This window comes from Gopherus evgoodei, chromosome 11 (assembly GCF_007399415.2).
Source record: "Gopherus evgoodei ecotype Sinaloan lineage chromosome 11, rGopEvg1_v1.p, whole genome shotgun sequence".
Taxonomy (NCBI): domain Eukaryota; kingdom Metazoa; phylum Chordata; order Testudines; family Testudinidae; genus Gopherus; species Gopherus evgoodei.
In genome coordinates, this window is record NC_044332.1 from 36,854,161 (window position 1) to 36,878,633 (window position 24,473).

The following is a 24,473-nucleotide window of genomic DNA, read 5'->3' on the forward strand; positions in this document are numbered from 1 at the left end:
TCCATTCATTCATAAATCTGATTCTTCATAGTTAGACATGATGCGTATAGAGGCACATATTTACTGACTTCTAGCAAAATAATACAGCTTAAGACCTCTGTATTACAGAGTGATACTAGTAGTCAGCAGCATTCCAGCTGCAGACATGTAACCACCATTTGCACAGAATGCAAAGTTGAGAAATCCACAGCATAAAAAAAGAAAGATTACAGATTCACCTTGCTGAAAAGTACTTGTTGAAAAGTACATGCTGTACATGTTGAATAAGGAACACTTACCCATATAGTGCTGGAAGTCAGCGCTTCCTAACATTAACCGTGATCACAAATTTTTCGGTGCTGCTGAAACATGAACTCCATGGACCAAAACTTTAAAAGTAAAAGAGGAAGGCTGGATTCACTTTTTAAACTAAAATTTCATGAAACAAAGATTAAAAAAATTCTAGCTGCATTAAAAATACCATAGTAACTTCTTATTTCATGACTCGTAGACTATAATGAATTGTTTTTTGCTATCTTTTTGAATTCATATTTGAAAGTGCTATTTGGGTAGTCATGGTCTTTCAGGTGATTTTTAATCAGCTATTCTAAATTAGTTATAAAATAGCTTCAAAGTTTTGGTTAGATATGCAGTATTTTTCAAGCAATAGAATGATAAAGTAAGGTAAATTTAAAATAAAATGAGTATTAAATTATGTTAGACTATGGTATAATCTGTTAATTTTGAGATATTAAAGATTATAATCTTTAATGTTTTATTACTAAACTTGACAGCTAATTATTTTTAAATAGTTTAAAAACACAAATGTCTCAATTTTAAATTTAAGTTTTTCAAGTGAAGGTTACTTACATAAAGGTGTCCAAACTGCCCACATAGAGTTGTGTAGCAGTTAGCTAATTAGATGGTATGTCCTCCTAAAGATAGTAATTCAAAATGTAAACTATCCTATATGATTAAATACTTTATTTTAAATATCAAAAGTTGGATAACTTGCTTTAAGAAAAGAATCCATCTCAAATCATGACTATTGACAGTTTTAAATTTTAATTTCACTTGTTTTAAGATCCTGGTTTTAATGTAAAATTGTTTCAGATCTAATATTGTTGTACAGATATTTTCTTAAACAAAGTTCCATATTTTTGATTATATGGAGGACTACATTTGCAGCTTCTAGTTATGTAAACCAGTAATTCAGAAAGGCCAATAAGAAATTAAAATTGGAAACTTCATTTCTAGACAGTATATTCTCCATTTTAGATTAATAAAACTGTTTGAACCTTGAAACCGTTGAGACCTGTTTTAAGATACAGTGCTGGGCAAAGATTTATTTTAAACTAGCCAAAACATTCTCTGTTGGAAAAAAAAGAATTTTGCATCTCCACAAAAATAAAGTGAAACTAGACACATTAGGAGTGCAGTGTTCATGAAGGCAATTTTATGTAACAAACCTGTTAATATACAATGAGAAACGTCTGCTGTTCTGTACAAAAACTTACAATGACTGACTAGCATATTAAAGATTATCCCAGCAGTGCAAATACAACTCAGGCTACACTTTAGTTAAGTATTCTTTTCAAAGATTTTAAATTTCCAATAATGCTGAAAGGGAGACTGACAAGCCAAACATCCCACAGAACTATGGTGCATCTTTTAAACAGAAAGCCTATATTTATACTGCTATTTGCTTAATGCTTCAGCACACAGAAGTATTCCCTAAGTGAAATCCACCTCATGTGCTTCCCAGCAACTTTCCTCTAGCAAGAGGCTGAGTGAGCAGCTGTTTATGAAGACAACATCAATGTCAGTCTTTGTTCTTCTTTCAGGGGATGCTTTAATAAAGAACAGTTGGCTTCATCCAGCATGGAAACTACAATCATTGGCTGTACTGCCTAACCAACTTGGAATGCTATATCTGCATTTGCAAGCAGGTATATACCTTGATGTGCCTCTGCCATGTTGTGTGTTGAGAGGTTTAGGGGTACAGTCAGTAAATCTGTGAATGTTAATAGTGAATGTTTACATTTTATTGGAGGAAAACCAATAAATGATATTAGCTTTAAAGTTCAGTCCATGTTATATTTGATTACTGGGATAACAGTACAATGAGGCTAAAAATTGTAATTTTGAAATTTTCAGACAGTAAGGGTTTTATAAAAGGTTCCTGTTTCCAAAGATGTTATTGGGGTCCACATATTCTTTGACAGACTTAAGCATCCCCAAGCCAACATCAGAGATACTCTCCTTCATCCACTGCTTCCGCAACTTGCCCACTAGGAAAAACAAAAACAAAAATGCTTCAATATGTGGCATGATACTAGGAGCCAATCAATCTTATGACCATGAATGAATAAACACTGTGTGATAAATGCTTTTATTCAAAAATGAGAAATGTTTTGCTTTATTTGATTTATTGAGCCCACCAGTCTATCAAGCTCATTAAGCTCAGTGTACTCCCAGAGGAAGCTTGTGTTCTACACTGTCTACTTTCTTTGCGAACTATGAAATTTAGATGAAGTTTAGGCTGAAATCATGTGTCAGGTTACGAATAGTGAGATGGTAATTACATACATTTTTAAAAGACTCCCAGACTCTCATCTTATTAAGAAATTAAAAAATGTTAAGAGGAATAAAATAAAACATCAAGAATTTTTCTGCTTAGCCTAAAAACAGTTCTATGCAGAAAGAAGTAAGTTTTAACCACTAAGTAAATATGTTCAAAGTGACCTTCAGGTTTAAAATATGATCAGCCTAAAAACCCATGGAAATCTCTAACAGAGAAATTAAAACGGGTAACGGTATAAAATGTAATATTCACTCACCTAAAAGTGGCATGTTTCAGTTTAGACAAATCTCTATATACAATAATATATTCTCCATAGTTGTGAATATAAATTCACAATGTGGAAGGCCTAATTTTCAGAGTACAATGAATATTTAAGACATAATTTACATACACAAACAGATTTTTCTCTAAATTATATGACAAATTTACATTTGTTGGATAAAACAGCAATTTATCTCAACTTCTGTCACAAACAAGTAATTTAAATGGTTAACTTAAATGGCCACTTTATGGGAATGTTATTTATTAATTAGCCAAGTCATCAACCCTGATTTAATAGGTCAATCAAAATAGGGGACATTCTTTCATTACAGTCTAGCATTTAGCTTGCCAGCCTAAGACACAATCCATTTGTCAGGATGAGGTGATATACTACAGCATCTGCCTCTTGGAAATCTTTAAGAGTATCTGAAGCTAAATTCAAATCATCTTGTGTGTCCCATTCTCAGGGCAGCCATCAAACAGTCATCAGAAAAATGAATGATGGGGACATCACTGGAGAACAGAATATTTTTGTTTATACCTTAAGGAATATAAACTAGCCATAGTGCTGACTGAAAGAAAGCAGTGTAAAATTCTGCAAAAAACGCTGAAAAAACAATCCTGAAATGTAGTACAAAAATGACTACTTGTAATATGTATTAAGTGTGTAGTATAGATATTAAAATTCATATGCAATAAGAGGAACTGCCAGTCTTATTTCATAGTCTTCCTCTAAGAAATCCCCCTCTACAATATCTTGCCATTACAATTCTATTGTCTCCTAAACAAATTGATACTTTGTCTAGTCAAATTAATAAAAACTACAAAGACTGTGGATATGGCTTGACCATCACTTCAAGCAATCTACACTCTGGCTGTTAGAGACAAGGAGTTGAACAGTCATTGCCATTTTCAACTGTTATCTGTAATACAGTTTCAGTGAATGTGTCCTATGGTTACGGATGTAATTGTCCTGAAAAGACTGCAAAAACTGCTCCAACAAGATGGAGCACATTAGAACCACAGCAGGATGCCCAAAAGCTAGCATGCCTGCCTCTTTTTACACCTCTAGTAATAATGCAATTCCATGAGGAACTGCACTATCGTCTGAGCAGACACCAAACAGCCATTGCATATTTAATGAAGTCACTCACCAAGTGCTGGAAAACAGAAGGTGCTTGGAGTGCATCATTAGTTCTGTCAGAGTGATAATTTACACATCTATCTTGTCAAATTTTCTATGGTTTATATTTTTACAATAATAATCTAACATACATTTGATTAGTGAACTGGAAAGTAAAAAAGCTGTACAGTAGATATATCAGTGGTCCTCCATGAACATGTTTGATAAAAGATTTTTAACCCCTTGGTAGCACTGGGCTGTGAGCTCCTGCTGTCCAGGGCTAATGAGTTTTACACAGTCTTGTCAGCTATTGTAAATTTTTTTTTAATCAAGAAGTTAAAAACAAAGTTAAAGCAATTGTTTTCCTTAGCAAATTTAAATTTTTCTATTTACCATCTTATATGTAATTACAAGGGCATATAATTCAAGAAAAAAGTGACATAAGAATAGGACTTGTGTAGAAGATTCTGGTGTAATGAATACAGAAAAGCAGTGCTAATTATAGTATCTCACTAAGTTTGCTTCTATCTTGTAAATATTCCATTTGTTTTATCTACACAGAATACCCCATTACATATTAAAGAAATTAACTACCTTCAATATATTAAATATTGAAGGGCCTGGACCTCAGAAGTTTTTAGAGTCTAAGTACATATATATTCATTCTTTCAAGGGCAGGAAAAGAACAAGATTCCTTGAGATGTTTTACTGAAAAAAGTAATTAAGTTTCTTAAAATTACTGGAGCAGCTTAAAGAGACATACAGAGTTGTGAAAAAACTACAAGAAAACAAACATCGAACTGAAAGAAACACTGCCTTCCAAAACAAAAACCAGATCTAATTTTGACCCTAAGCTATTAAGAATTACAATAGCTTACTTCTGAATAGAGGAAAATCTCCAGATATCAGATTTCTGTATTTTTAAAACTGTATTTAAAAACCACTTATGTTGAACTGACACACACATCTTTAACTATATAGCAGCTGTTTATCTATGCTTTTATATCTCACCACAGTAGTCGTACTTTGGGGCTGCTCCTCTTTTCCCTATTAGTCCTATCAGAATAAACTATTCATGGGATCATGTTGCCTCACCACAATGCAACTCATAATATACTTAGTAAGACACTGAGACTAATTATCCAAGGTGAGAAATATGGGTCTGACTTTCATTTTAAAAATAAATGGCAGGAAGAAGAGATCCACTGTTTGCAAAATGGAACAGGACAAATTCAGCAAGAAAATGTTATTTTTAAGATCCCTATGTGTTATAGGAGAGACGAAAGCTGCTATGCAGCTCATTTAGGTCTATACATCTATGTGCTATGTTCATACTGCATTTTCGTCATAAATCTGGTTAAGATCTATAAACTATGTGTATAAAATTTTAAAAGTGTATTCTAGAATTCTAACCCTTTAACTAGGTTATAAATAACTCAAGTACAAAGAACTTCCAAGCAAATATGCACTTATTCTCTTCCTGAATGGACAGTGTACTGATATTTCACTGATTTCAACTGAAATAGGATGAAAACAGGAGGATTTCTTAATAAATGAGTTAGTGACTGGGGTGGAGTGTCTTTTCCTGTACAGTGATGCATGGAGAAAATGTATATTTTTTCATGAATTGGATTTTTTAAAAAAAATATGGGAAGGGAGATGTGCATACATCAATTGGAAGTGCATATCCAACTTTTGCCAATATGATTCACATTCTCATCATATCAGATCCATTGCTAGAATGCCTCAAGCAAAGTACTTTTTCGGCTGTGATTGTTCATGCATCTTGACATAGTAATCCAGGTTCTTGCAACCTGAAGGTTAGATCACCACAACGTGCTTTATTTGGAACTCTGCCTGAAAAATACCTAGAAGCTTCAGCTAATGCAGTAGTCCAATCTCCAGTGAGGCAAGCAGTTACCACATAATGCTGATGTTCCACATGGTGTGCACTGGCAACTCTTTTGGTTAAGAGAACACCTGAAAGTGTTGGTTATGTTCTATGAGTATCCCAAATAGTTTGGAACCCACTTCTGTGATAAAACATGAGAATTTCTCACATAAGTTGTGATTTTATGGATCGTTTTACTTTGTGCTTGAGGTGAAGCACTCCAGAACAGATGGGCAGGACACTCTCAATGGAGTGTCCATGCCTAGGGAACCTGCTCTCTGGTGATCCACCAAAGCTAACGTTAGGCAAACCTCAGGTCACAAAGACCTGTTTATTCAAGACCTTTGACTGACTCTTACTAATATCTACAATTCTGTTATTAAATGTATTCTGAAGAACTTTTGTTACTAGCAATTTTTGATGATGTAAGGTGGTCAGATGTTACGCAGCAGATAGAATGACAAATTTCTGACTGCAAAGATAATGGTAAATGCTCACAATTTAGCATTTTTAATACAGTGTAAATGATAAAGCTGGTGTTGCTGAACAATGAAAGTAAAAAATTAGTAGTTTAAAGAAGTGTGTGTCCTGAACAGTACGTTTCTTAGACCAGAGGTTCTCAAATTGTGGACCACGGACCAAGCTCCATTCAGGTGGTCCGCAGATAGCTCCCTCTAAGGTGTGAGCCTGGGTAGCTGCACAAAAGAGAATGAAGGGCCATCCTAAGACTTAGATGTTTCTACCAAATTCTCATAGTTTCCATTATCTTTGGCATTGCTGAATCTTACAACCTAAGCAGGCTTGAGCCTGGCCACTACTCAAAATGGAGACCTCCAAGTTAAGACCCCGGGTACGACATGAATTGGGGCTGGTGATGCAGTACTGTATTAACTCTATAGCATGGTAAATGGCAGCATGCTGTTATAAGACAATATTTCAACTTAAATACAGAACAGACACCTGACCACTGGTGGCTTTCAGAGGTGGCCTGACACTTAGCAGGAATAGCAGCACAGAATCCTGTGGCACCTTATAGACTAACAGACGTTTTGGAGCATGAGCTTTCGTGGGTGAATACCCACTTCCTCAGATGCATGTAATGGAAATTTCCAGGGGCAGGTATATATTGCTAGCAAGCAAGCTAGAGATAACGAGGTCAGTTCAATCAGGGAGGATGAGGCCCTGTTCTGCAGTTGAGGTGGGAAAATCAAGAGAGGAGAAACTGGTTCTGTAGTTGGCAAGCCATTCACAGTCTTTGTTCAATCCTGAGCTGATGGTGTCAAATTTGCAGATGAACTGAAGCTCAGCAGTTTCTCTTTGAAGTCTGGTCCTGAAGTTTTTTTGCTGCAGGATGGCCACCTTAAGGTCTGCAATAGTGTGGCCAGGGAAGTTGAAGTGCTCTCCTACAGGTTTTTGTATATTGCCATTCCTAATGTCTGATTTTTGTCCATTTATCCTTTTCCACAGAGACTGTCCAGTTTGGCCGATGTACAAAGCAGAGGGGCATTGCTGGCATATGATGGCATCTATTACATTGGTGGATGTGCAGGTGAATGAACCAGTGATGGTGTGGCTGATCTGGTTAGGTCCTGTGATGGTGTCGCTGGTGTAGATATGTGAGCAGAGTTGGCATCGAGGTTTGTTGCATGGATTGGTTCCTGAGCTAGAGTTATTATGGTGCGGTGTGCAGTTACTGGTGAGAATATGTTTCAGGTTGGCAGGTTGTCTGTGGGCAAGGACCGGCCTGCCACCCAAGGCCTGTGAAAGTGTGGGATCATTGTCCAGGATGGGTTGTAGATCCTTGATGATGCGTTGGAGGGGTTTTAGCTGGGGGCTGTATGTGATGGCCAGTGGAGTCCTGTTGGTTTCTTTCTTGGGTTTGTTTTGCAGTAGGAGGCTTCTGGGTACACGTCTGGCTCTGTTGATCTGTTTCCTTATTTCCTCGTGCGAGTATTGTAGTTTTGAGAATGCTTGGTGGAGATTTTGTAGGTGTTGGTCTCTGTCTGAGGGGTTAGAGCAGATGCGGTTGTACCTCAGTGCTTGGCTGTAGACAATGGATCGTGTGATGTGCCCGGGATGGAAGCTGGAGGCATGAAGGTAGGCATAGCGGTTGGTAGGTTTTCGATATAGGGCGGTGTTAATGTGACCATCACTTATTTGCACCGTGGTGTCAAGAAAGTGGACCTCCCGTGTAGATTGGTCCAGGCTGAGGTTGATGGTGGGGTGGAAGCTGTTGAAATCGTGGTGGAATTTTTCCAAAGTCTCCTTCCCATGGGTCCAGATGATGAAGATGTCATCAATGTAGCGTAGGTAGAGAAGGGCGTGAGTGGACGAGAGCTGAGGAAGCGTTGTTCCAGGTCGGCCATAAAGATATTGGCATATTGTGAGGCCATGCGGGTGCCTATAGCAGTGACACTGATCTGGAGATATATATTGTCATCAAATTTGAAATAGTTGTGTGTAAGTATAAAGGCACAGAGCTCAGCAGCCAGTTGTGCTGTGGCATCATCAGGGATAGTGTTCCTGACAGCTTGTATTCCATCTGTGTGTGGGATGTTTGTGTAGAGAGCCTCGACACATGGTGGCTAGGATGGTGTTTTCTGGGAGATCACCAATGCATTGTAGTTTCCTCAGGAAATCAGTGGTGTCACGGAGATAGTTGTGAGTGCTGGTGGCATAGGGTAGCAGGAATAGGAATGCTTATTCCTGTGGCCATCATGACATTTGATCTTCAGCAATTTCATTCTACCTACTTAAGAATCAACTCTCCTGTTGCATCAGCTGGATGAATAGATGGCTCTCTTCCTGTGCTGAAAACACTAGTGTGACACTCGTGATGTAGAATAGCTGCTGCATCCAACCCCAAAAGAGGTTGCTTTTCAAAGCTGTGTGAAATGATCTCTGTATTGTATACAGTACCTCACGCATTCTGCATGCATGGAATTTTGCCAAACTGCCAGAAAATGCCATATTTCGACTGTGAAATCTGCCATTTTGTTGTAACCAGGCACTTAACATTGTGCTCCTTGCAGTACCAGCACTCGGTTGTAGCTTCTCCTGTGTGCTGCTTTCAACAGGAAGGGGACATTACATAAGCAGCACAAGCCCTGTTGTCCAGAGGAACCCAAAAGAGGGACAACAGCTCTCCTGGCCCATCAGGACCATCCTTATTACCTTTGAAAATGTGACTGGGGGAGGAGCAGGTGTTGGTGAAATGTGGCAGCTGGAGTATAGTGAATGAGCTACAGGCACTGGGCAGAACTTTGTCCCACTGGGGATAGAAAATGTGTGATGGAGGGGAGTGAGGGGACTGAGTGGGACTGCAGAGAAAATGCTACAGTAGAGAGAGGCCAGGTGGTTGAGCTATGGTTGCCAGGCATAAATCCATCCCACTGGACTGCTTTAAATTAATGTGGGGACACAGGAACACCACAACACAGGCCACTTGTGGGACATACCCCAATCACCTAGCCACTGTACTGTAGCCACACCTCTTCACTTGGGTGGTGTTGGATCTCCTACCCACTCAGAAAGCAAGAACAGCAATATGGGACCCACAAAGAAAGAAGCTTTATCTAACTATTGCATACTCCTCCTAGCAGGTGGATGCTATCTCTACAGGGACATAAATATCCAGCCATACTGGGAGTAATTTTTCCCATGAAAACATATCCTAGAGGAACAAGATACTGAACACTAAGATAAAAAGTAGGCCGCTGGATGAAGTAAAGAGGACAGAGTGAAGTATACAATACATCTGTTAGGAATAGTCCAATATTTGTAGGTTACTTATGTGATTTTTCCATCCCTTACAGAATGCCTTACAGTACCCAACAATAAGATAATCAGAGTCCAAAGCATGATATTCTATAACAGAGCAAATATGAGGCACTCTTTGCAACAGAGCCTCCCTACATCAAATTCCTACTTCAATCTCTAATAGTGTTCAGCAGTGTGGTGTGTCAGACTTTGTCCATTAAGAAGTTCTCTCCACTTGATGGAGTATTTCTTCTTCTAGAAATGCGAATATTTTAAGATAAAAATGTAAAATAAAAGTTAAATGGGTTTTGTTTTGCATGCACTTGTTGTGGAAGGAAACTCTGTCTTGGGCTTGTTTTAAACGCAAATTAAAATATTTGTAAGATTACTTTTTATAACCTGAGTTTATAAAGATTTGATTTTTCACTGCAGGTGGTGGACTGTGTGACTTGGGTCCATACACAAGCTATAAAGATTTTTAGTATAAACTTAGTTTTATAACCATACCAGTTCTTCCATTACAACAAGCACTATGAAGATTGAGTTAAGCAGGCTTTATATTTCCTATAGCCGCAAGTCCCAGACTACATCTGTTTTCTTTGATACACAAAACCAGCGTTAAAATAGCTCCATTTATCACAACATGATTGTAGGCAGACAAACCAGCCTGTCTGTTTCCAGATAGGGAAAGCAACTGTTATTAATCACAATTACAGGACAAACACTAAGAGAAATTGCATCAATATTCTCCCTTTCCCCACACAAGAACTCAAAAGCAGTGCTGAGAATGTCAAGACAAGGCCTGAAGGTCAGTAAATAAAACGGATACCGTTAGGTTAATTCTCAACAGTAAGTCTGCGTACCCAGGGGACAAAAATCCCATCTTGCATAATATGTACTATGTGTAATATTGTGTTTATATAATATATACACCCCGACAAGACAAAATTACTTAAAATGGAGCTGAGGTAAAGAGATATATATCAGTAATTCAGGAATAAAACAAAACATTTCAGGGATGCTGTAATGAACCCAAAACTAAGCATTAGAAACCCAAGAAATTCAGAGTCAGTGTTAAAGTTAAAAGAAATAGAAACAGACAAGACTATGGAAATGCAATTGAGGCACATAACCTTATTCTGCTCTACAGTGATGCCATGCAATATTTGTCCAATTATGATTAAGGCATTTCAGTATTTGTTGTCCCAGATTAATAACACTTCTTTAATAAAGTTTTTTTCATACTTTGTTTCCCCTCATTCTATAGCAGCCCTGCCTCCCACATCCAGGGCTCCTGTGTCCAGGCTGTGGAAAGAGCCCTTGGAGCAGTGGGCAACCAACTACAACTTAGAACAACCCTGGAGTTAACCCGGGAATTTGGACTGACTCCCAAAAGTCAGGGAGCCATCAAGTGGGGGTAAACCCAACTTTGCACTCCCCACACTTTACAGCTTTACATTTTCACAAAGAGCTCAACTTCAAAATTAACAGTTTTTTATTTTATATTTCCTCTTTTCTTCACTTCTGACTCAGTTTCTTGACAATCCCCCCAAGGAGCTAGGGGAAGGGAAAGAATGCAATTAAACAATTCATTTCAAAATCTGAACTCAAATCAAGAACTAGAAAAATTAAAACTGCATTTCTACTCTAAGAGGTCTTGGAATTTAAAAAGAGTGGACATGGGGAAAAGACACTTCTATCAAGTTTATATAGCTAAATTAACTTTACACATGTGAAATGTTTGTGAGCAGATTACACATATACATGATGGATCTTTGTTTTGATATGCATTTTCACCCACAAGGAGACTAAAAACTCATTAAAAGACTGAGAATCTAGAACAAATTATTCCCCATTTTCTTACTCAGGATGTGAAGTGTCAACCAGTGTACTGAGTGAGACAGACATGTATGCATAAAGTATACACAAAGATTTTATATGGATGTTTCTCATGTAGCAAATAGTAGGCTAAAGGATTTGTCCATTCCCAATGTCCATTGAATTCAGTTTTTCCATCATTACCAGAAATATATAAAATCCCACACAAAATACTATGTTAAAAGACCATTAAGATTGCAAAGTCAAGCACTCAAAAGGTTAGGAGATGCCAGAATTAAGGTTGCCTATGAAGTGACTTACCTAACATCACATAAGAACTCTGTGGCAAAGGCAGGGAGAGAATCCATTTCTCTAGGGCAGCATTCAACTGCCTTACCCATGAAACCGTCCTCTTCTTGCTATCCCCTGCCTCATTTTCTACACATCTTCCAGCTTCTGCACAGATTGAGGTAGGATTCACAACCCTAATTCATCCCCAGAGCAGGTCCATCCTGTGCAAATAATGGGTTTGTGTAATTTTAAAGACTACATCATAACACAGAAGCATACGGGGGCCAAATTAAAGTTGTACAGCGACCTTAATTCTGGCATTTCCAAACTTTTGAGTGCTTGACTTTGCAACCTTAATAATGTTCTTTCAACATTGTTTGTGTGTAATCTCCTAGAAGTTAAAAAAAGTAAATTGTAAAAACAAATTCCATCACGTGGCATCATATTAACATGCATATGGTTCATCAGGAGGGTCGAACCTTTAGATCCACAGAACAGACCACTGACACTTGAGCTAACGGAGCAACCGATACCAGTAGTGAGTTGTCATCCTCTCTGTTGGACAGCACTAGTGTGGGGAGACTTTGGCAAACCAGTTAAGTGTCTGAAACCACTATGGTTTATTGTTAAAGACAGCCTAATCAGCAAGCTGTTAAAAGCAAGTCTCAGCTTGGCCAAGGCAGGACAGGAGGGGGGTTTAGGGTGCCACTGACAGGGCGGCTTGATCCCGCATCCTTCTTGATAAGAATTGAGTTAAAATTGCTGATAGATGCATTTTCAAAGAGTAGGATATGCCCCAGGAATGTCTACTGAGGTCTTAAGGCTGCAAGTTCTGGAAAGACCCACACCTGGTTAATCAATAATCAGAAGGAACCTCTTGCTTGAAACTGCTTACTTAACAAGGTTTCTTTAATTACTAATGTATAAATAAGGGGGAAAGCTTGAGATAGGTGGGACTCATTTCAGGGCTGACCTCTCCCTCTGGATGCATCATGTGTTCCCCAGCGGCAGACGGGCTGCTGCTGTATCACTCGAAAGGCACACTCAGCTTTGGTAATTATCAAGGGTTGGGGGTGTTTTACTAACTTGCTGCGGATGTGTGTAAGTGCTTGAGACTAATTAAGGTTTAGCTTTAAGTGAAAGCACTCTCATGTTTGTGCCAGCCATCTATCAGTCGGATGGCCGTGTCTCCCGATTTATTTCCTGACACCTCCTCGCACAGACTAAAGTTACCAAGAGCCTTGGGTTGAAAGAACTAGAGGTAAAACTAGAGGGAGATGAGACACACTTTGTCAGTGGGCTTCAGTAATTTTTGCTGATAGCAGAGGAATGGCAAGACTCAATTTTGGGTTCCATTCCAAGCTCTTCAGACAGTGGGAGGTTGTGTGCAAATGTGCAGACTTGTATTTCCCTTCAGGCTTGACCCCTTTTGCCCTGTCCCTCTTCCAAGCATGACTCCTTGCCCCAGTCCCATTCTTCTTGCTACCCCAGCCTGCTTACCCAACCAGTTTCCCTCCCTCCAGCCTCACTGTCCAAGTCCCAATCCACCCCAATTCTCATTTTCCCCACATCCACTCCCCTTGCCCAGGCAGTCCCAGTGCCCCTGTTTCAGCTCCTCATCTCATCAGTCTCTTCTTCCAGTACTTGTCTCCTTCCCTGGGCTCTTCATCCAATTTCAATTTTCCCTCCTCCATGGCTCTTTGGCTGGGCAAAAAGACTAGAACAATCTCTGATTCTTTCCCTGCACCCCTGCTCCTTGTCAGGTGTCTCCCCTCCCTCAGTTCTCTCCCCATGCTGTTTCTCAGCCCAGCCTCCTTGTCCAGCCAGACCCAGTCTTACCCTCTCCCCTTCACTCTTCATTCAAATCTCACTGTTGACCCCAATCCCATGCGTGTATCATTTCCTTCACAGGCTCCCAGTCTGAGCTTTCCTCCTTTCCCCCAGCTCTCAGTCCTCTCCCTCATATCCAATTCCAGTCTACTCTTTTCCCTCTCACCGACCAGGCTCTTGTCCTCCGCATTCAGAATCAGATTTTCACCTCCACACTGCCTGGGCCCAGCAGGGGAAGGTCACTGAGAACACAGAAGAGAGAGCTCCCTGCTCTAAGATCTGGTGATCGCTGGAGCAGTTGAGGTAGTCATTCAGACAACTCCAGCTGTGCTTGCCCTGGGCTGGAGATGCCGGTTGACTATGGGCACGCTGATTGGTCCGGGGAGGTGGGAGGGGATAAACGTGCTCAGTCATCCACTGGGGCTAGTGCATATGCAGTGGTCAGTATTAAGAGCTGTGAGAGGCTCAAGCAGCTCGCGAGGATGAATCTTTGGAGACTTCAGCCATCAAATAAAACTCTATCGCATCTGCACAACGCGATTTCTAAGGCTTGTCCTTGGGCAAAGTTGGGGTATTTCATGAAGATACCAAAAGGCACAGCTATGACCAAAGGACAACCCCCTGCCAAGTTTCAAGTTCCTGTACCAAGTATGGGGGCATTAGAGATTTCAAAGAAAGATTTCCAGACTTTAACAGTTGCAAATATTTTTCTCTATCCTTGTTCTTAAGTGGTCTTAATCTTTGGTTGAATGTTAAAATACACTCAAAAGCCTCAGCTGAGATGCCCCCCGAAATTTCAAACCAATACTTATAATTTGGCAAAATAAGACCGAATAAAGGATCTCTTAAGTTGGGAAATAGTGCGCAATCTTAATAATAGGGGGCACTATTAGCTCCACCGATAAGACCAACAAACAAAATTAAATGTTTGAAACTGTTTAAGTGCTCTTAATAAATAAGAGTCCTGTAAGCAGAAGAACATTTATATAAAGATACAAGTTGAGCAGGTTTAGATCTTACTATACTTAGAAAAAATTGGTTACTAGCCTTCCCTAACTGCTGCTCTTTGAGGTACAGCTATATTGGAATGGGCATGTGCAACGTAGGTGTGCCCAGCACAGTCACCAGAGAATTTTATCTGTTGAGTCAGCTCCGGTGCCAGAGACCGAGAGCGCCTGTATAAAGAGGCTGGCCAACCCCAGACCCCCTCAGTTCCTTCTTTCCAGCCAACTCCAATAAGGGGGTAACAAGGGAAGGTCTTGGAATGGACATGTGCAACATCTCGAAGAATAGTTATGGGGGGACTGCCCATTCCAATGTAGGTGACTCCCAAGCAGCTGAATAGGTGATGGGCTCAGAGTTCAGATATGCTTGACTGCAAACACAGCTTGACTAAATCTGGCATCATCCCTGGACTGCTGGACGATGGCATAATGGAAGAGATTGTATGCCGACGATCAAGTTGCAGCTTTTGCAAATGTCCTGAATAGGAATCTGTGCCAGAAATGTCATTGAGGATGCCTGTGCCCTCATGGAATGAGCAGTTGGGATAGGTGAAGGTGGAACACCTGCTAGTTCATAACATGCGAGGATACTTGATGCGATCTATGAGGAGATTCTCTGAGCAGACATGGGAAAAACCTTTCAACCTGTCTGCTACCACTACAAATAGCTGGGTGGACCTCCAGAACAGTTGGTCCTTTCTGTGTAGAATGCTAGCACACATGTAATATCCAATGAGTGAAGCTTTTGCTCTTTCCTGTTTGCATGTCTGTTTTCTACCAGAAGCCACAAGATGATAGCTTGATTGCTATGGAACTGAGAAACCACTTTCGGAAGGAATGTGAGCTGAGGACACAACTGTACCTTATCTTTAAGGAAAAGAGTGTATGGTAGTTCTGAAGTGAGAGCATGGATCTCTGGAATCTCTCTTAGTGGAAGTGATGGCCACTAAGAAGGCCACTTTCCAGCAGAGGTATAGCAAGAAACATGATGCTATCAGAATGGTGGGCCCATAAGCTTTGATAAGACCGACTGAGATTCCACAAAGGATGGGCTCGCGTACTTGGGGTACATCCTCTCTAGGCCCTTAAGGAAACACAGACCTCTTATGTGAGAAGACTGAGGATGAAATGCCAATATTGCTTCTAGGTGAACCTTGATTGACAAGACATTCAAACCCTGCTGTTTCAGGTGTAGTAGGTAGTCCAGAATGAGCTGCAGTGAAATTGTTGGTGAGACCGCCTGGCTGGGAAGACCAGAGGGAGAACCACTTCCACTTAGCGAGGTAAGTGGCCCTGGTATAGGGTTTCCCACGACCTAACAGGATCTGTTGAACCTGTTCCTATCAGGCCCACTCCTAGTTTCAGCCATGAAGATTTCAGGCCATCAGGTTGAGGAGCCAAGGTTTAGGTGGAGATGACCATGGTTGAGAGATCAGGTGCAGAGGAAGTGGGATGGGGGTCGCCATAGAGAGATACAGCAGGGTGGGCCATGCTGGGACTATCAGGATGACCCACACTCAGTCTCATTTGATCTTTAGCAGGACCTTATGTACAAGCGGAATAGGAGGAAACGCATAGTATAGGTGACCCTTCCACAGAAGAAGGCAGTTGTAAGCAAGTCCAGGCTGTGAACCTGCAGCGAGCAGAACTGATGACACTTCCTGTTGTACTGGGTCATGAACGGTCTATCAGATGAGTCCCTCACTGCTAGAAAGTGTCCTTCATGATATCCAGCAGAAGTCACCACCTGTGGTGACTGGAGAAAGACTGCCTGAGACAATCCACCAGCTTTTTCTGTGCTCCTGGTAGGAAGGAAGCCTCAAAATGAATCCAACAGGCTATGCAAAATTCCCAGAGCTAAACTACCTCTTGACTTGGCGTGTGGGGAAGCAAGCTCCTCCCTGTTTGTTGATATAGAACATGGTTGTTGTGTTGTCTGTGAGAACCAAGACATTCTTGCTCACAAGATGAGCTAGAAACAGCCGACATGCCAGATGGACTGTCCTGAACTCTGATGTTGATGTGCAGAGAACTCTTCCTGAGACCAACGGCTACAGGTGAGCTCCCCAGCCTAGTGCTGGATGCATCAGAGACCACAGAAAGTTACAGCTGGGGCCAAGAAAACAGGATGCCTGCACAAACCACCAGTGGATCTAGCCACCAGTTGAGGGAGGCAAGAACTAGGGGAGGAATCATGAGGACTGAGTCCAGATGGTGGTGGTTTGGAGAGTATATTGAGACCAGCCACGTCTGGAGAAGCCTGAGGTGTAGTCTTGCATACTGGACCACGTAAGTACATGATTAGGGCCCTACCAAATTCATGGTCCATTTTGGTCAATTTCACAGTTATAGGATTTTAAAGATCCTAAATTTCAGTTTCAGACACTTAAATCTGAAATTTCATTGTGTTGTAACCATAGGGGTCTTGACCCAACATGGAGTTTGGGGGTGGATTGGGTGGGATTGCAAGGGGTCACTCTATTGCCACCCTTTCTTCTGTGCTGCTGCCTTCAGAGCTGGACTCTGAATTGGCAGCTGTGGCGCTTCCTCTGGATGGGGGGTGGGGAGGGGAGTTCCCAGAGAGGTCTGACCTGGCCTCAGGAGTGGCCCGGGGACATCCTGTCCAGGACTAGCAGCTGAAACCCAATACACAGTAGGAGCCCCCTGCTGGGGGGCCCTCAGCCTGCCCTCCCTGACTTCAGGCTCAGCATCTGAGAGTTAAAGGGGCCTTGGGCAGGTGTGTGTGTGGGGGGGGTGTTGAAGGGGAGGTGACCACAGCACCCTCTAGCCACGGAGTCCTGGATGGTCACTCACTCGCCGACCTGTAAGGCCGGCCCTCATCTCCCATGCCCAAAATTGATGCCTCCTCCCCATACCATGTCATCCTCATTTCTGCACTGATGATGGCAACAGCGCTGCCTTCAGAGCTGGGCTCCCAGCCAGCAGCCGTTGCTCTCCAGCTGCCCAGCTCTGTGAAATCTGGTTATCATAGGGGAGACCAGATTTCACAGAGGAGATCAGATTAGATTTCACAGTCCATGATGCATTTTTCATGGCTGTGAATTTGATTGGGCCCTATACATGAGCCCAGCAGCTTCAGGCAAGATTGGGCTGTAGTAACCAGGTGCTCCCTGAGGTGTGCTATGAGACCAGTAATTGCCTGGAAATGACCTTCTAGGAGGAAGGCCCTGGCCTAGGCAAAGTGAGCATCGCTCCAATAAACTCTACCCCTGAAGAGGTGTAAGGATTAACAGGCCTAAGGCCTGGAAAGAGGACTGAATAAGAAGGATGCTGAGCTCTGGACCAATCTTTGACCAGCCAGTCATCCAGATGTGGGTAAAGTTGCTCCCCTTGCCTCCTCAGAAAGGCCTTCACTACTGCTATGCACTTCGTAAACACTCCAGGGGCTGCCAACAGGACAAATGGGAGGACTGAAAACTGGTAGTGCATGTGGCCTACAATGAATCTGAGAAACTTCTTGTGTCCTCAGGAGATTTATGCAAGTAAGTGCGTCTTAAATCAAGGGTGATATATCAGTTCCCAGGATCCAGGGAGGAGATGATGGAAGCCAGTGAGACCTGTGGAACTTTAGCTTCTTGAGGTAGCTATTGAGTTGACATACGTCCAGAATAGAGTAGAACCCATGGCCCTGTAGGTTCTGTGAAACTTTTTCTACAGCACCCACCCTTAGGAGGGACAACCTCCTGGGCTAGGAGTTGCTCATGAGAAGGGTCCCTAAAGGGATGGAGGGAGAGGATGCAAGGGAGGGTAGTAGAACTGAACTGGGGGATGGGGGTATATCCCACTTCAACCATGCTCAGCACCCAACAATCCATGGTAATACAGAACCATACCCAGAGGAAGTGGAACAGGTGATCCGCAAACATGGAGGAAATAGGATCCTGGAACTCAGACTGGTACATCGTCGTTGAGGGTCCCATCAAAAGGCCTGCTTAGAGCCCCATGAAATGTCTCTGAGGGGCAAGCACTGATGCTGAGGAAGTGGGGACAGAGGTCTGCATCTAAAGCCCTACTCCTCTTCCTCTGTGGGTCCTGTTGGGTTGACAGAGGGAAGTACCAGAAGGATTGCTGAGGCCTACAGTGCTTCCTCGAAGGCACCAGGAATACAAATCCAGGGACTTTAGGGTTGCTATAGAGTCTTTCAGACCATGGAGCTTCGCATCAGTCTGCTCTGAGACAAGCAAAGCACCCTCAAAAAGGACAGGCTCTGAAGGGTTTGTTGAACCTCCTCCCTGAGGCCAGAGGATTGGCGCCATTAACTCACTGCAGAACCGTGGACCTAGTGGTCAAATCACCTGCATCCAGGGCTGCTGCATTCCAGTCTGGCCTATTGTAGGAGCAAGTCTTTAAGTATTGACATCGAGTCCCATGTGTTGAAGTCACATCTGCTCAGGAGCGCAGGCTGGTTAGCAATCTTGAGCTGCAGACTCCCAGTTGTGACACTTCTACCAAAATGGTCCAACTTCTTTTAGTCCTTAGCTTTGGGAATCACCCCTTGCGATCACTGTCGTTCCTGTTCATTGACTGCAGTGAGCACCAGGGATCCAGGCGGTGTGGGTGGGGTAGCATATACAAGAACTCATATCAATGAGCCAGGACAATTAACCTCTTTTCAGTCTGAACCAGATGGGTCTGCGGTACCACTTTCCTGGTACTTGGCAAGCCTTGGTACCAGAATCTGGATCAGAGATTACCTTCTGAGGCCATCAAGTAGGAGCGCCTCAACTGGGGGGAAAATGCCACAGGTTCCAACACAACCACTGCATAGCCACCAGCCAGTGACCAGGGCTTGAGTACCAGAAGGCATCACTCAGCTTAGGTCCACTGCCAGGTAGGACCAACAGGAGGAGTGCCAGGGTTGACTCCTGGCACAGGAGGAGTCAAGATCCCACCTCTGACTGACGGTGAGGAGTCTGCCTGGCAATCATGGCAGAGCAGATCCCACCATTGCTGCAGATGGATACAGAGGAGGGTAGGTCCGAGATGAGGCATCAGGTTGGCTTCCTTTTAGGTGGCGATATCTCAGTACTCAACGGTAAGCGGTGGCTGTGTGTTCACTTCTGTATGTGGCACTGACCCCACCAACTCCTGTACTGCTGGAGAGGGTGAGACAGGGAGAGCAGGTCCCCGGCTACAGCAAAAAGTCTGCAGTGTGGATGGCATCACAATAGCACCAGCCCCATGCTGAACCTCTGGTGTCAACAGATCATCCAGTACTGGACTTAATGGTGCCTGCCTTGGAGCTGGAGTAACAGCAATGACTGTTGGGCTGCCATAACCAGGGAGTGGCCTGACCTAGATTGCACTCTGCACTGGTCTCTGTACTTGGCTGTCCTCTGGGTTGGGGAATGTCCTCCCTCGGCTGACAGCTTCTTTCTTCCTCTCTTCTTGCTTGGTACCAGGGATGGCGAACAGTGCTGAGACTCCCAGGTGGCACGAGAAGCTCTCCTCAGAGAAGCCAAGGTGTTTGGTGTTCAATCGACTGGCATGGGTCCAAGGAAGTTCACAGTGCTGCCTCCAACAACAGGGACTTCAGCCTGTCCTCTGCACATTTTGAAGTGATGCCCTGTATAAACATCACCCAAGCACTTCAGGCAACTGGAGTGCAGGTGCTTAGCAGCATAGCCTTGTTGCAAGCAGCACAATTCAAGGCCCAGCAACAGAGGAAACTCTGCTAAACTGAAAAGAACAACAACTAACAATCAACAGAGTAAGAATGATACTAATGGCAATACAGTTCAGAGAGAACTTGCAAGAGCAAGAGGAACAGTTCAAGCGACCATCACAGGTGGTAAGAAGGAACTGCAATGACGTGGGGTCAGCTGGCCTCTTCATGGTGTTGCTGGTCCAGGACCAGATCTGACGGATACCACTGCGGGAAAAATTTTTGGTGATTGTGCTCTGGTCTGCTCACACCTACATTGGAATAGACATGTGCAATCTCTTGAACCCATAACCTAAGCCTCATTTTCTTTTACTGTTACAATGTACTATATACTCAAAGCAGAAAATATTTTTGACACTATAATCATGACTGTTCTGCCAGGAAATTTGCCACCATTAACATTAACAAATATTCTAGTGGGATTTAGGACTCAACAGCATTAATGTAGATAACAAAAGTGAGGGGTTTTGTAATAGCTTTCAAGAAAATCAAATTATAATCCTACTACTTTATTCTGAGATTCTATGTATGTGAATCTAAATATCTTTACATGTGCTTGATCAGCATAAGCCACTTACAAAAATATGGGCCAGTCAAATATGAATGTTATTCTCAATCGTATGGGAGCTCTCTTATCAAATATTCTGGGTCCCCAAGAATGTACTGCATGTAAAATGTGTAGCACTATGATCCAGCGTCAAGGCAGGCAAGACCAACCAGGCTTTATAAGAGTTCCTTTATGGAACTCTCATAAAGGAGCAGGCAATGGCCTACAAAGAGGATTTTTGAGGGTAATTTCAAGTAATGTCACTGAAAAATTCTTCCAAGTTTAAAAAAAAAACTATGCAGAAATATTTTGTATGGTTTATAACAAAATAGATAAACATTCAGAATGAAAACAATACCTCCATGGTGATGCGACAGACTTCCTCCATTGGCGAGGATTTCCTCTCTAGCAGCTCTCTAAATTGAAGAAAACATTAAAAATATCAATTAAAAGCAAAGTTTGGTACATTATATGATTGACAAGTATATACTAATTATTAGTATATGGTACACAGAAGAGTGTCTTCTCCTAATTAAATATAATCCACTTTTCCTCTAATTGGAAAAAGGCACTCTTATTCCAGAAGAAGAATATCCACATGGGGGTTTATACAATATAGCTATTCTGGAATTATTTATTTTACATATTCTGGGATAGCATACTGGTGATAAACTGAGCTATATCATGATAAATCTCCAAATCTAGACAAGATTTTAGAGTCTTTGTATTATTCTCTACAGCTCAGCAACTGGAATGCAATTTTACTGTTAGAGCAGGAAGATATATTATCTGGTAGTGGAGAATAGGAATACTAACATATGGGAAGAAAACTCCAAGACTAAGAAGGCACCCTGCAAACAGTGCTAAATAAGATCAGTGCCTCCCTGCATGAGAAGCCAAGGAGCCAGTTACACTGCTCTACAGCCAAAATGCTTCTGAAATAAATGTAGTCCAACTTTACTAATTCTGGGTCACTGAAAACGAAAATGATGCTTAAAATTGTGATTGGCTCTAGTTTTCAAGATATGCTATTGGGTTAGTATATACAACCCTTGACTTGGGAATGGTGGAGGATAAGTGAGATAAAGGGAAGGGATCTCAAATTTAAACCAGAAATGACTAAAATACATCTTTGACTGGATCTAGGAATAAATCTATGACTGGGTTTGGACAGTACTTGCTTTTTAGGCAAAACAATGAATGATGCAATCTGAAGCTGGTATTGCATCACACATGACATGAATTGCATCATGTTATTCCTAGAAGTCATGGATGATGCAATCATAACGAAGCTTACATCACTCTGCTGAACAAATTGCCCTATATCAGCTCTAGAAATCATACAGTGTCGTGCTCTTATTTGTCACTGTTTGATTTTGCAAAGGGACACATTTCTGTTTAGCCAAAGTGAGCAGAGATGCCTCGTACTTGTGCGAACAGTGCAGATAACTTCTGCTATGTTTGTGGTGAAGTGACTTTTGCATCACAAAAGCGCAGTATAACCACTATGGTTAAGAAAGCCTATCACCTTTCTTTTGGCTGCAAAATTGGAGATCAGGACAAGAGGTGGGCCCCCACACATGCTGCAACACTTGTGCAACAAATCTTCGCCAGTGGTTGAACAGGAAAAGGAAGTCTATGCCTTTTGCAGTGCCAATGATTTGGAGACAGCCAACAGATCAGACCAGAAATTGTTACTTCTGCATGGTGCCTCCAGTTGGGAAAGGTGTGTCAAAGAAAAAAAGTGGACTGTGCATTATCCAAACATTCCATCAGCTATCGCCCAGTACCCCACGGAGAAGGACTGCCGGTTCCTGATGCACCAGAATCAATCATTCTCACTTGAATCAGATGAGGAAGAGGAAGAGGATGAAACTTCTGGTCCTGAACCATCAATGTCACAGGACCCACATTTTCTCCCATCCTCCTCCTCTGAACCACACCTCCTAACACAAGGTGAACCGAATGACCTTGTCAGGGATTTGGAACTACCCAAGAGTAAGGCAGAGCTGTTGGGCTCCAGACTACAGCAGTGGAATCTCCTGGCAGGCTATCAGGGCAAAGGGAGCCCATCAATGCTTGCAGACTATTGCTGGACAGTGACAAGAGATGCTCCATTTAATGAATACAAGAGTCAAGCCAAGAAGCGCCTAGTAGACACTGAATAGGACTAAACTATGTACATAGTTTTTTGCCTTTTGTTTCATAATAAATTTTATTTATATAACCCTTTTGCTGATTTTTAAAGTGTTACGTAAACAGGACAGGTGAAATATCATGTAAAGCAACCATAAACACATGAAAAGACCTAGGTTTACAATTTATGATTAAAACTCTACTATCTACACAATATACAGACATAAAATGTAAAACTTAAATATCTTAGAAACAGTAGCCAATCAGTTGTTTTGTCATATTTGAATTCAGCACATCAAAATACATAATAAATATCACATTTTATCTCTGAAACAGACGACTTCTCAAAAATTGTAGACCAGTGTTATCAGAGCTATAATATACTACGTAAGTCCCCTTATTCATATTGGATTTAGCACTTAAGATAAAAAAGGAAGTTATTCATATGTACATTACCTCAATTTGTTCATAGACATGAACAGGGTCACTAATTCCCCTGTAGTTAAAGGCAAAATAGAAATAGACACATGCACCTGCATCGTAAGTCTGTGTCACCCTGTTGAAGAAAAAAAAAAAGTGTTATAAATAGTACCACACTGTCCTATAAGCTACCCAGCTTTAACATAGCTGATTCACAATATTACTCTAGATCCCACTAATTCCTATGTTAATTATTGAACAATGCTTTTGGCTCATTTTTATTTTGAAAATCTGGATCTATTAAACTACCTTTGTCACCTCTGTCAAACAGATGGATAAGAAGGCATGAGTGAAAAGTTTACACTGTAGTTTTAACCACTAATTCTAATTACATTCATTCAATTTCCTCTTCTTGCTCCCCCCCCACCCTTTTTAAGCCAGCCCACCAAAAATTTCTGCTGAGAAATAAAGCCTTTACAATGCTTAATTTTGGCATTTTCACTGCACTTGCAGCTGTTCTTATAAACAAAAAAAAAAAAAAGAGTTAGGTTCCTAGTTGGAGATGGCATTATGTTGGTACACAAGCATCAACTATGGCATGCCAATTTTTGCTTGTAAGCAGAAGACAAATAAAAATATATGTGGCTAGAAACAAGTTTGTAGCCTGAAGAGTTAGGTTTCATTTCCTTCTTCAGGACAGATAATTCTGTGCATCAAATAGCCACTGAAATTCATCTAGTGACCTTAGGGTTTATGCACTTAGGAAAAAAAATAGTTAAGTAGATACTGCTAGATCCAAAATGGACAAAATCTACAGAATCAAGAAAAGCACATACTTTCCACAAAATTGAACGAAGGGCATAATTGAAATATCACATTCTCGGTAATGAATGAATGGTCAAGAAACGTAGTTTATACTGCATCTTCAGTAAACTCATGGTATTCATTAATATACAAATTAGGAAAGCACTTAAGTAACAAGAATGTCAAAGATCAAGGATATGGCTCTGGTTAAGGAGGATTTAATGTCCCCTAGGTCAAGAAACTTAATTGAAAACAAAAGATTCTTAATTAATCAAAGGCAGATAAAGTTCCCACAAACTATATTATAGTAAGCATGACACTAATGCAGAGGAAATACTAC

General features: G+C 41.5%; 1 protein-coding gene across 4 annotated transcripts in view; it reads right to left on the reverse strand.

Annotated features, from left to right (window-relative positions):
• Nucleotides 1–1,414: 1,414 nt before the first annotated feature.
• The window catches only part of AGPS (alkylglycerone phosphate synthase), a 184,094-nt gene continuing 161,035 nt past the window's right edge, over nt 1,415–24,473 (reverse strand). For 3 of the 4 annotated variants that reach the window (XM_030580509.1, XM_030580510.1, XM_030580508.1), the window contains 3 exons: nt 23,366–23,465; nt 21,132–21,189; nt 1,415–2,270 (listed from right to left, as the gene is read on the reverse strand). In XM_030580509.1, coding sequence (XP_030436369.1) covers nt 2,149–2,270; nt 21,132–21,189; nt 23,366–23,465 — 280 coding nt within the window. In that variant the 3' untranslated portion in view covers nt 1,415–2,148. Of the gene's footprint in view, nt 2,271–21,131; nt 21,190–23,365; nt 23,466–24,473 lie in introns of those variants that run through there. The other variant, XM_030580511.1, reaches the window with a different exon arrangement.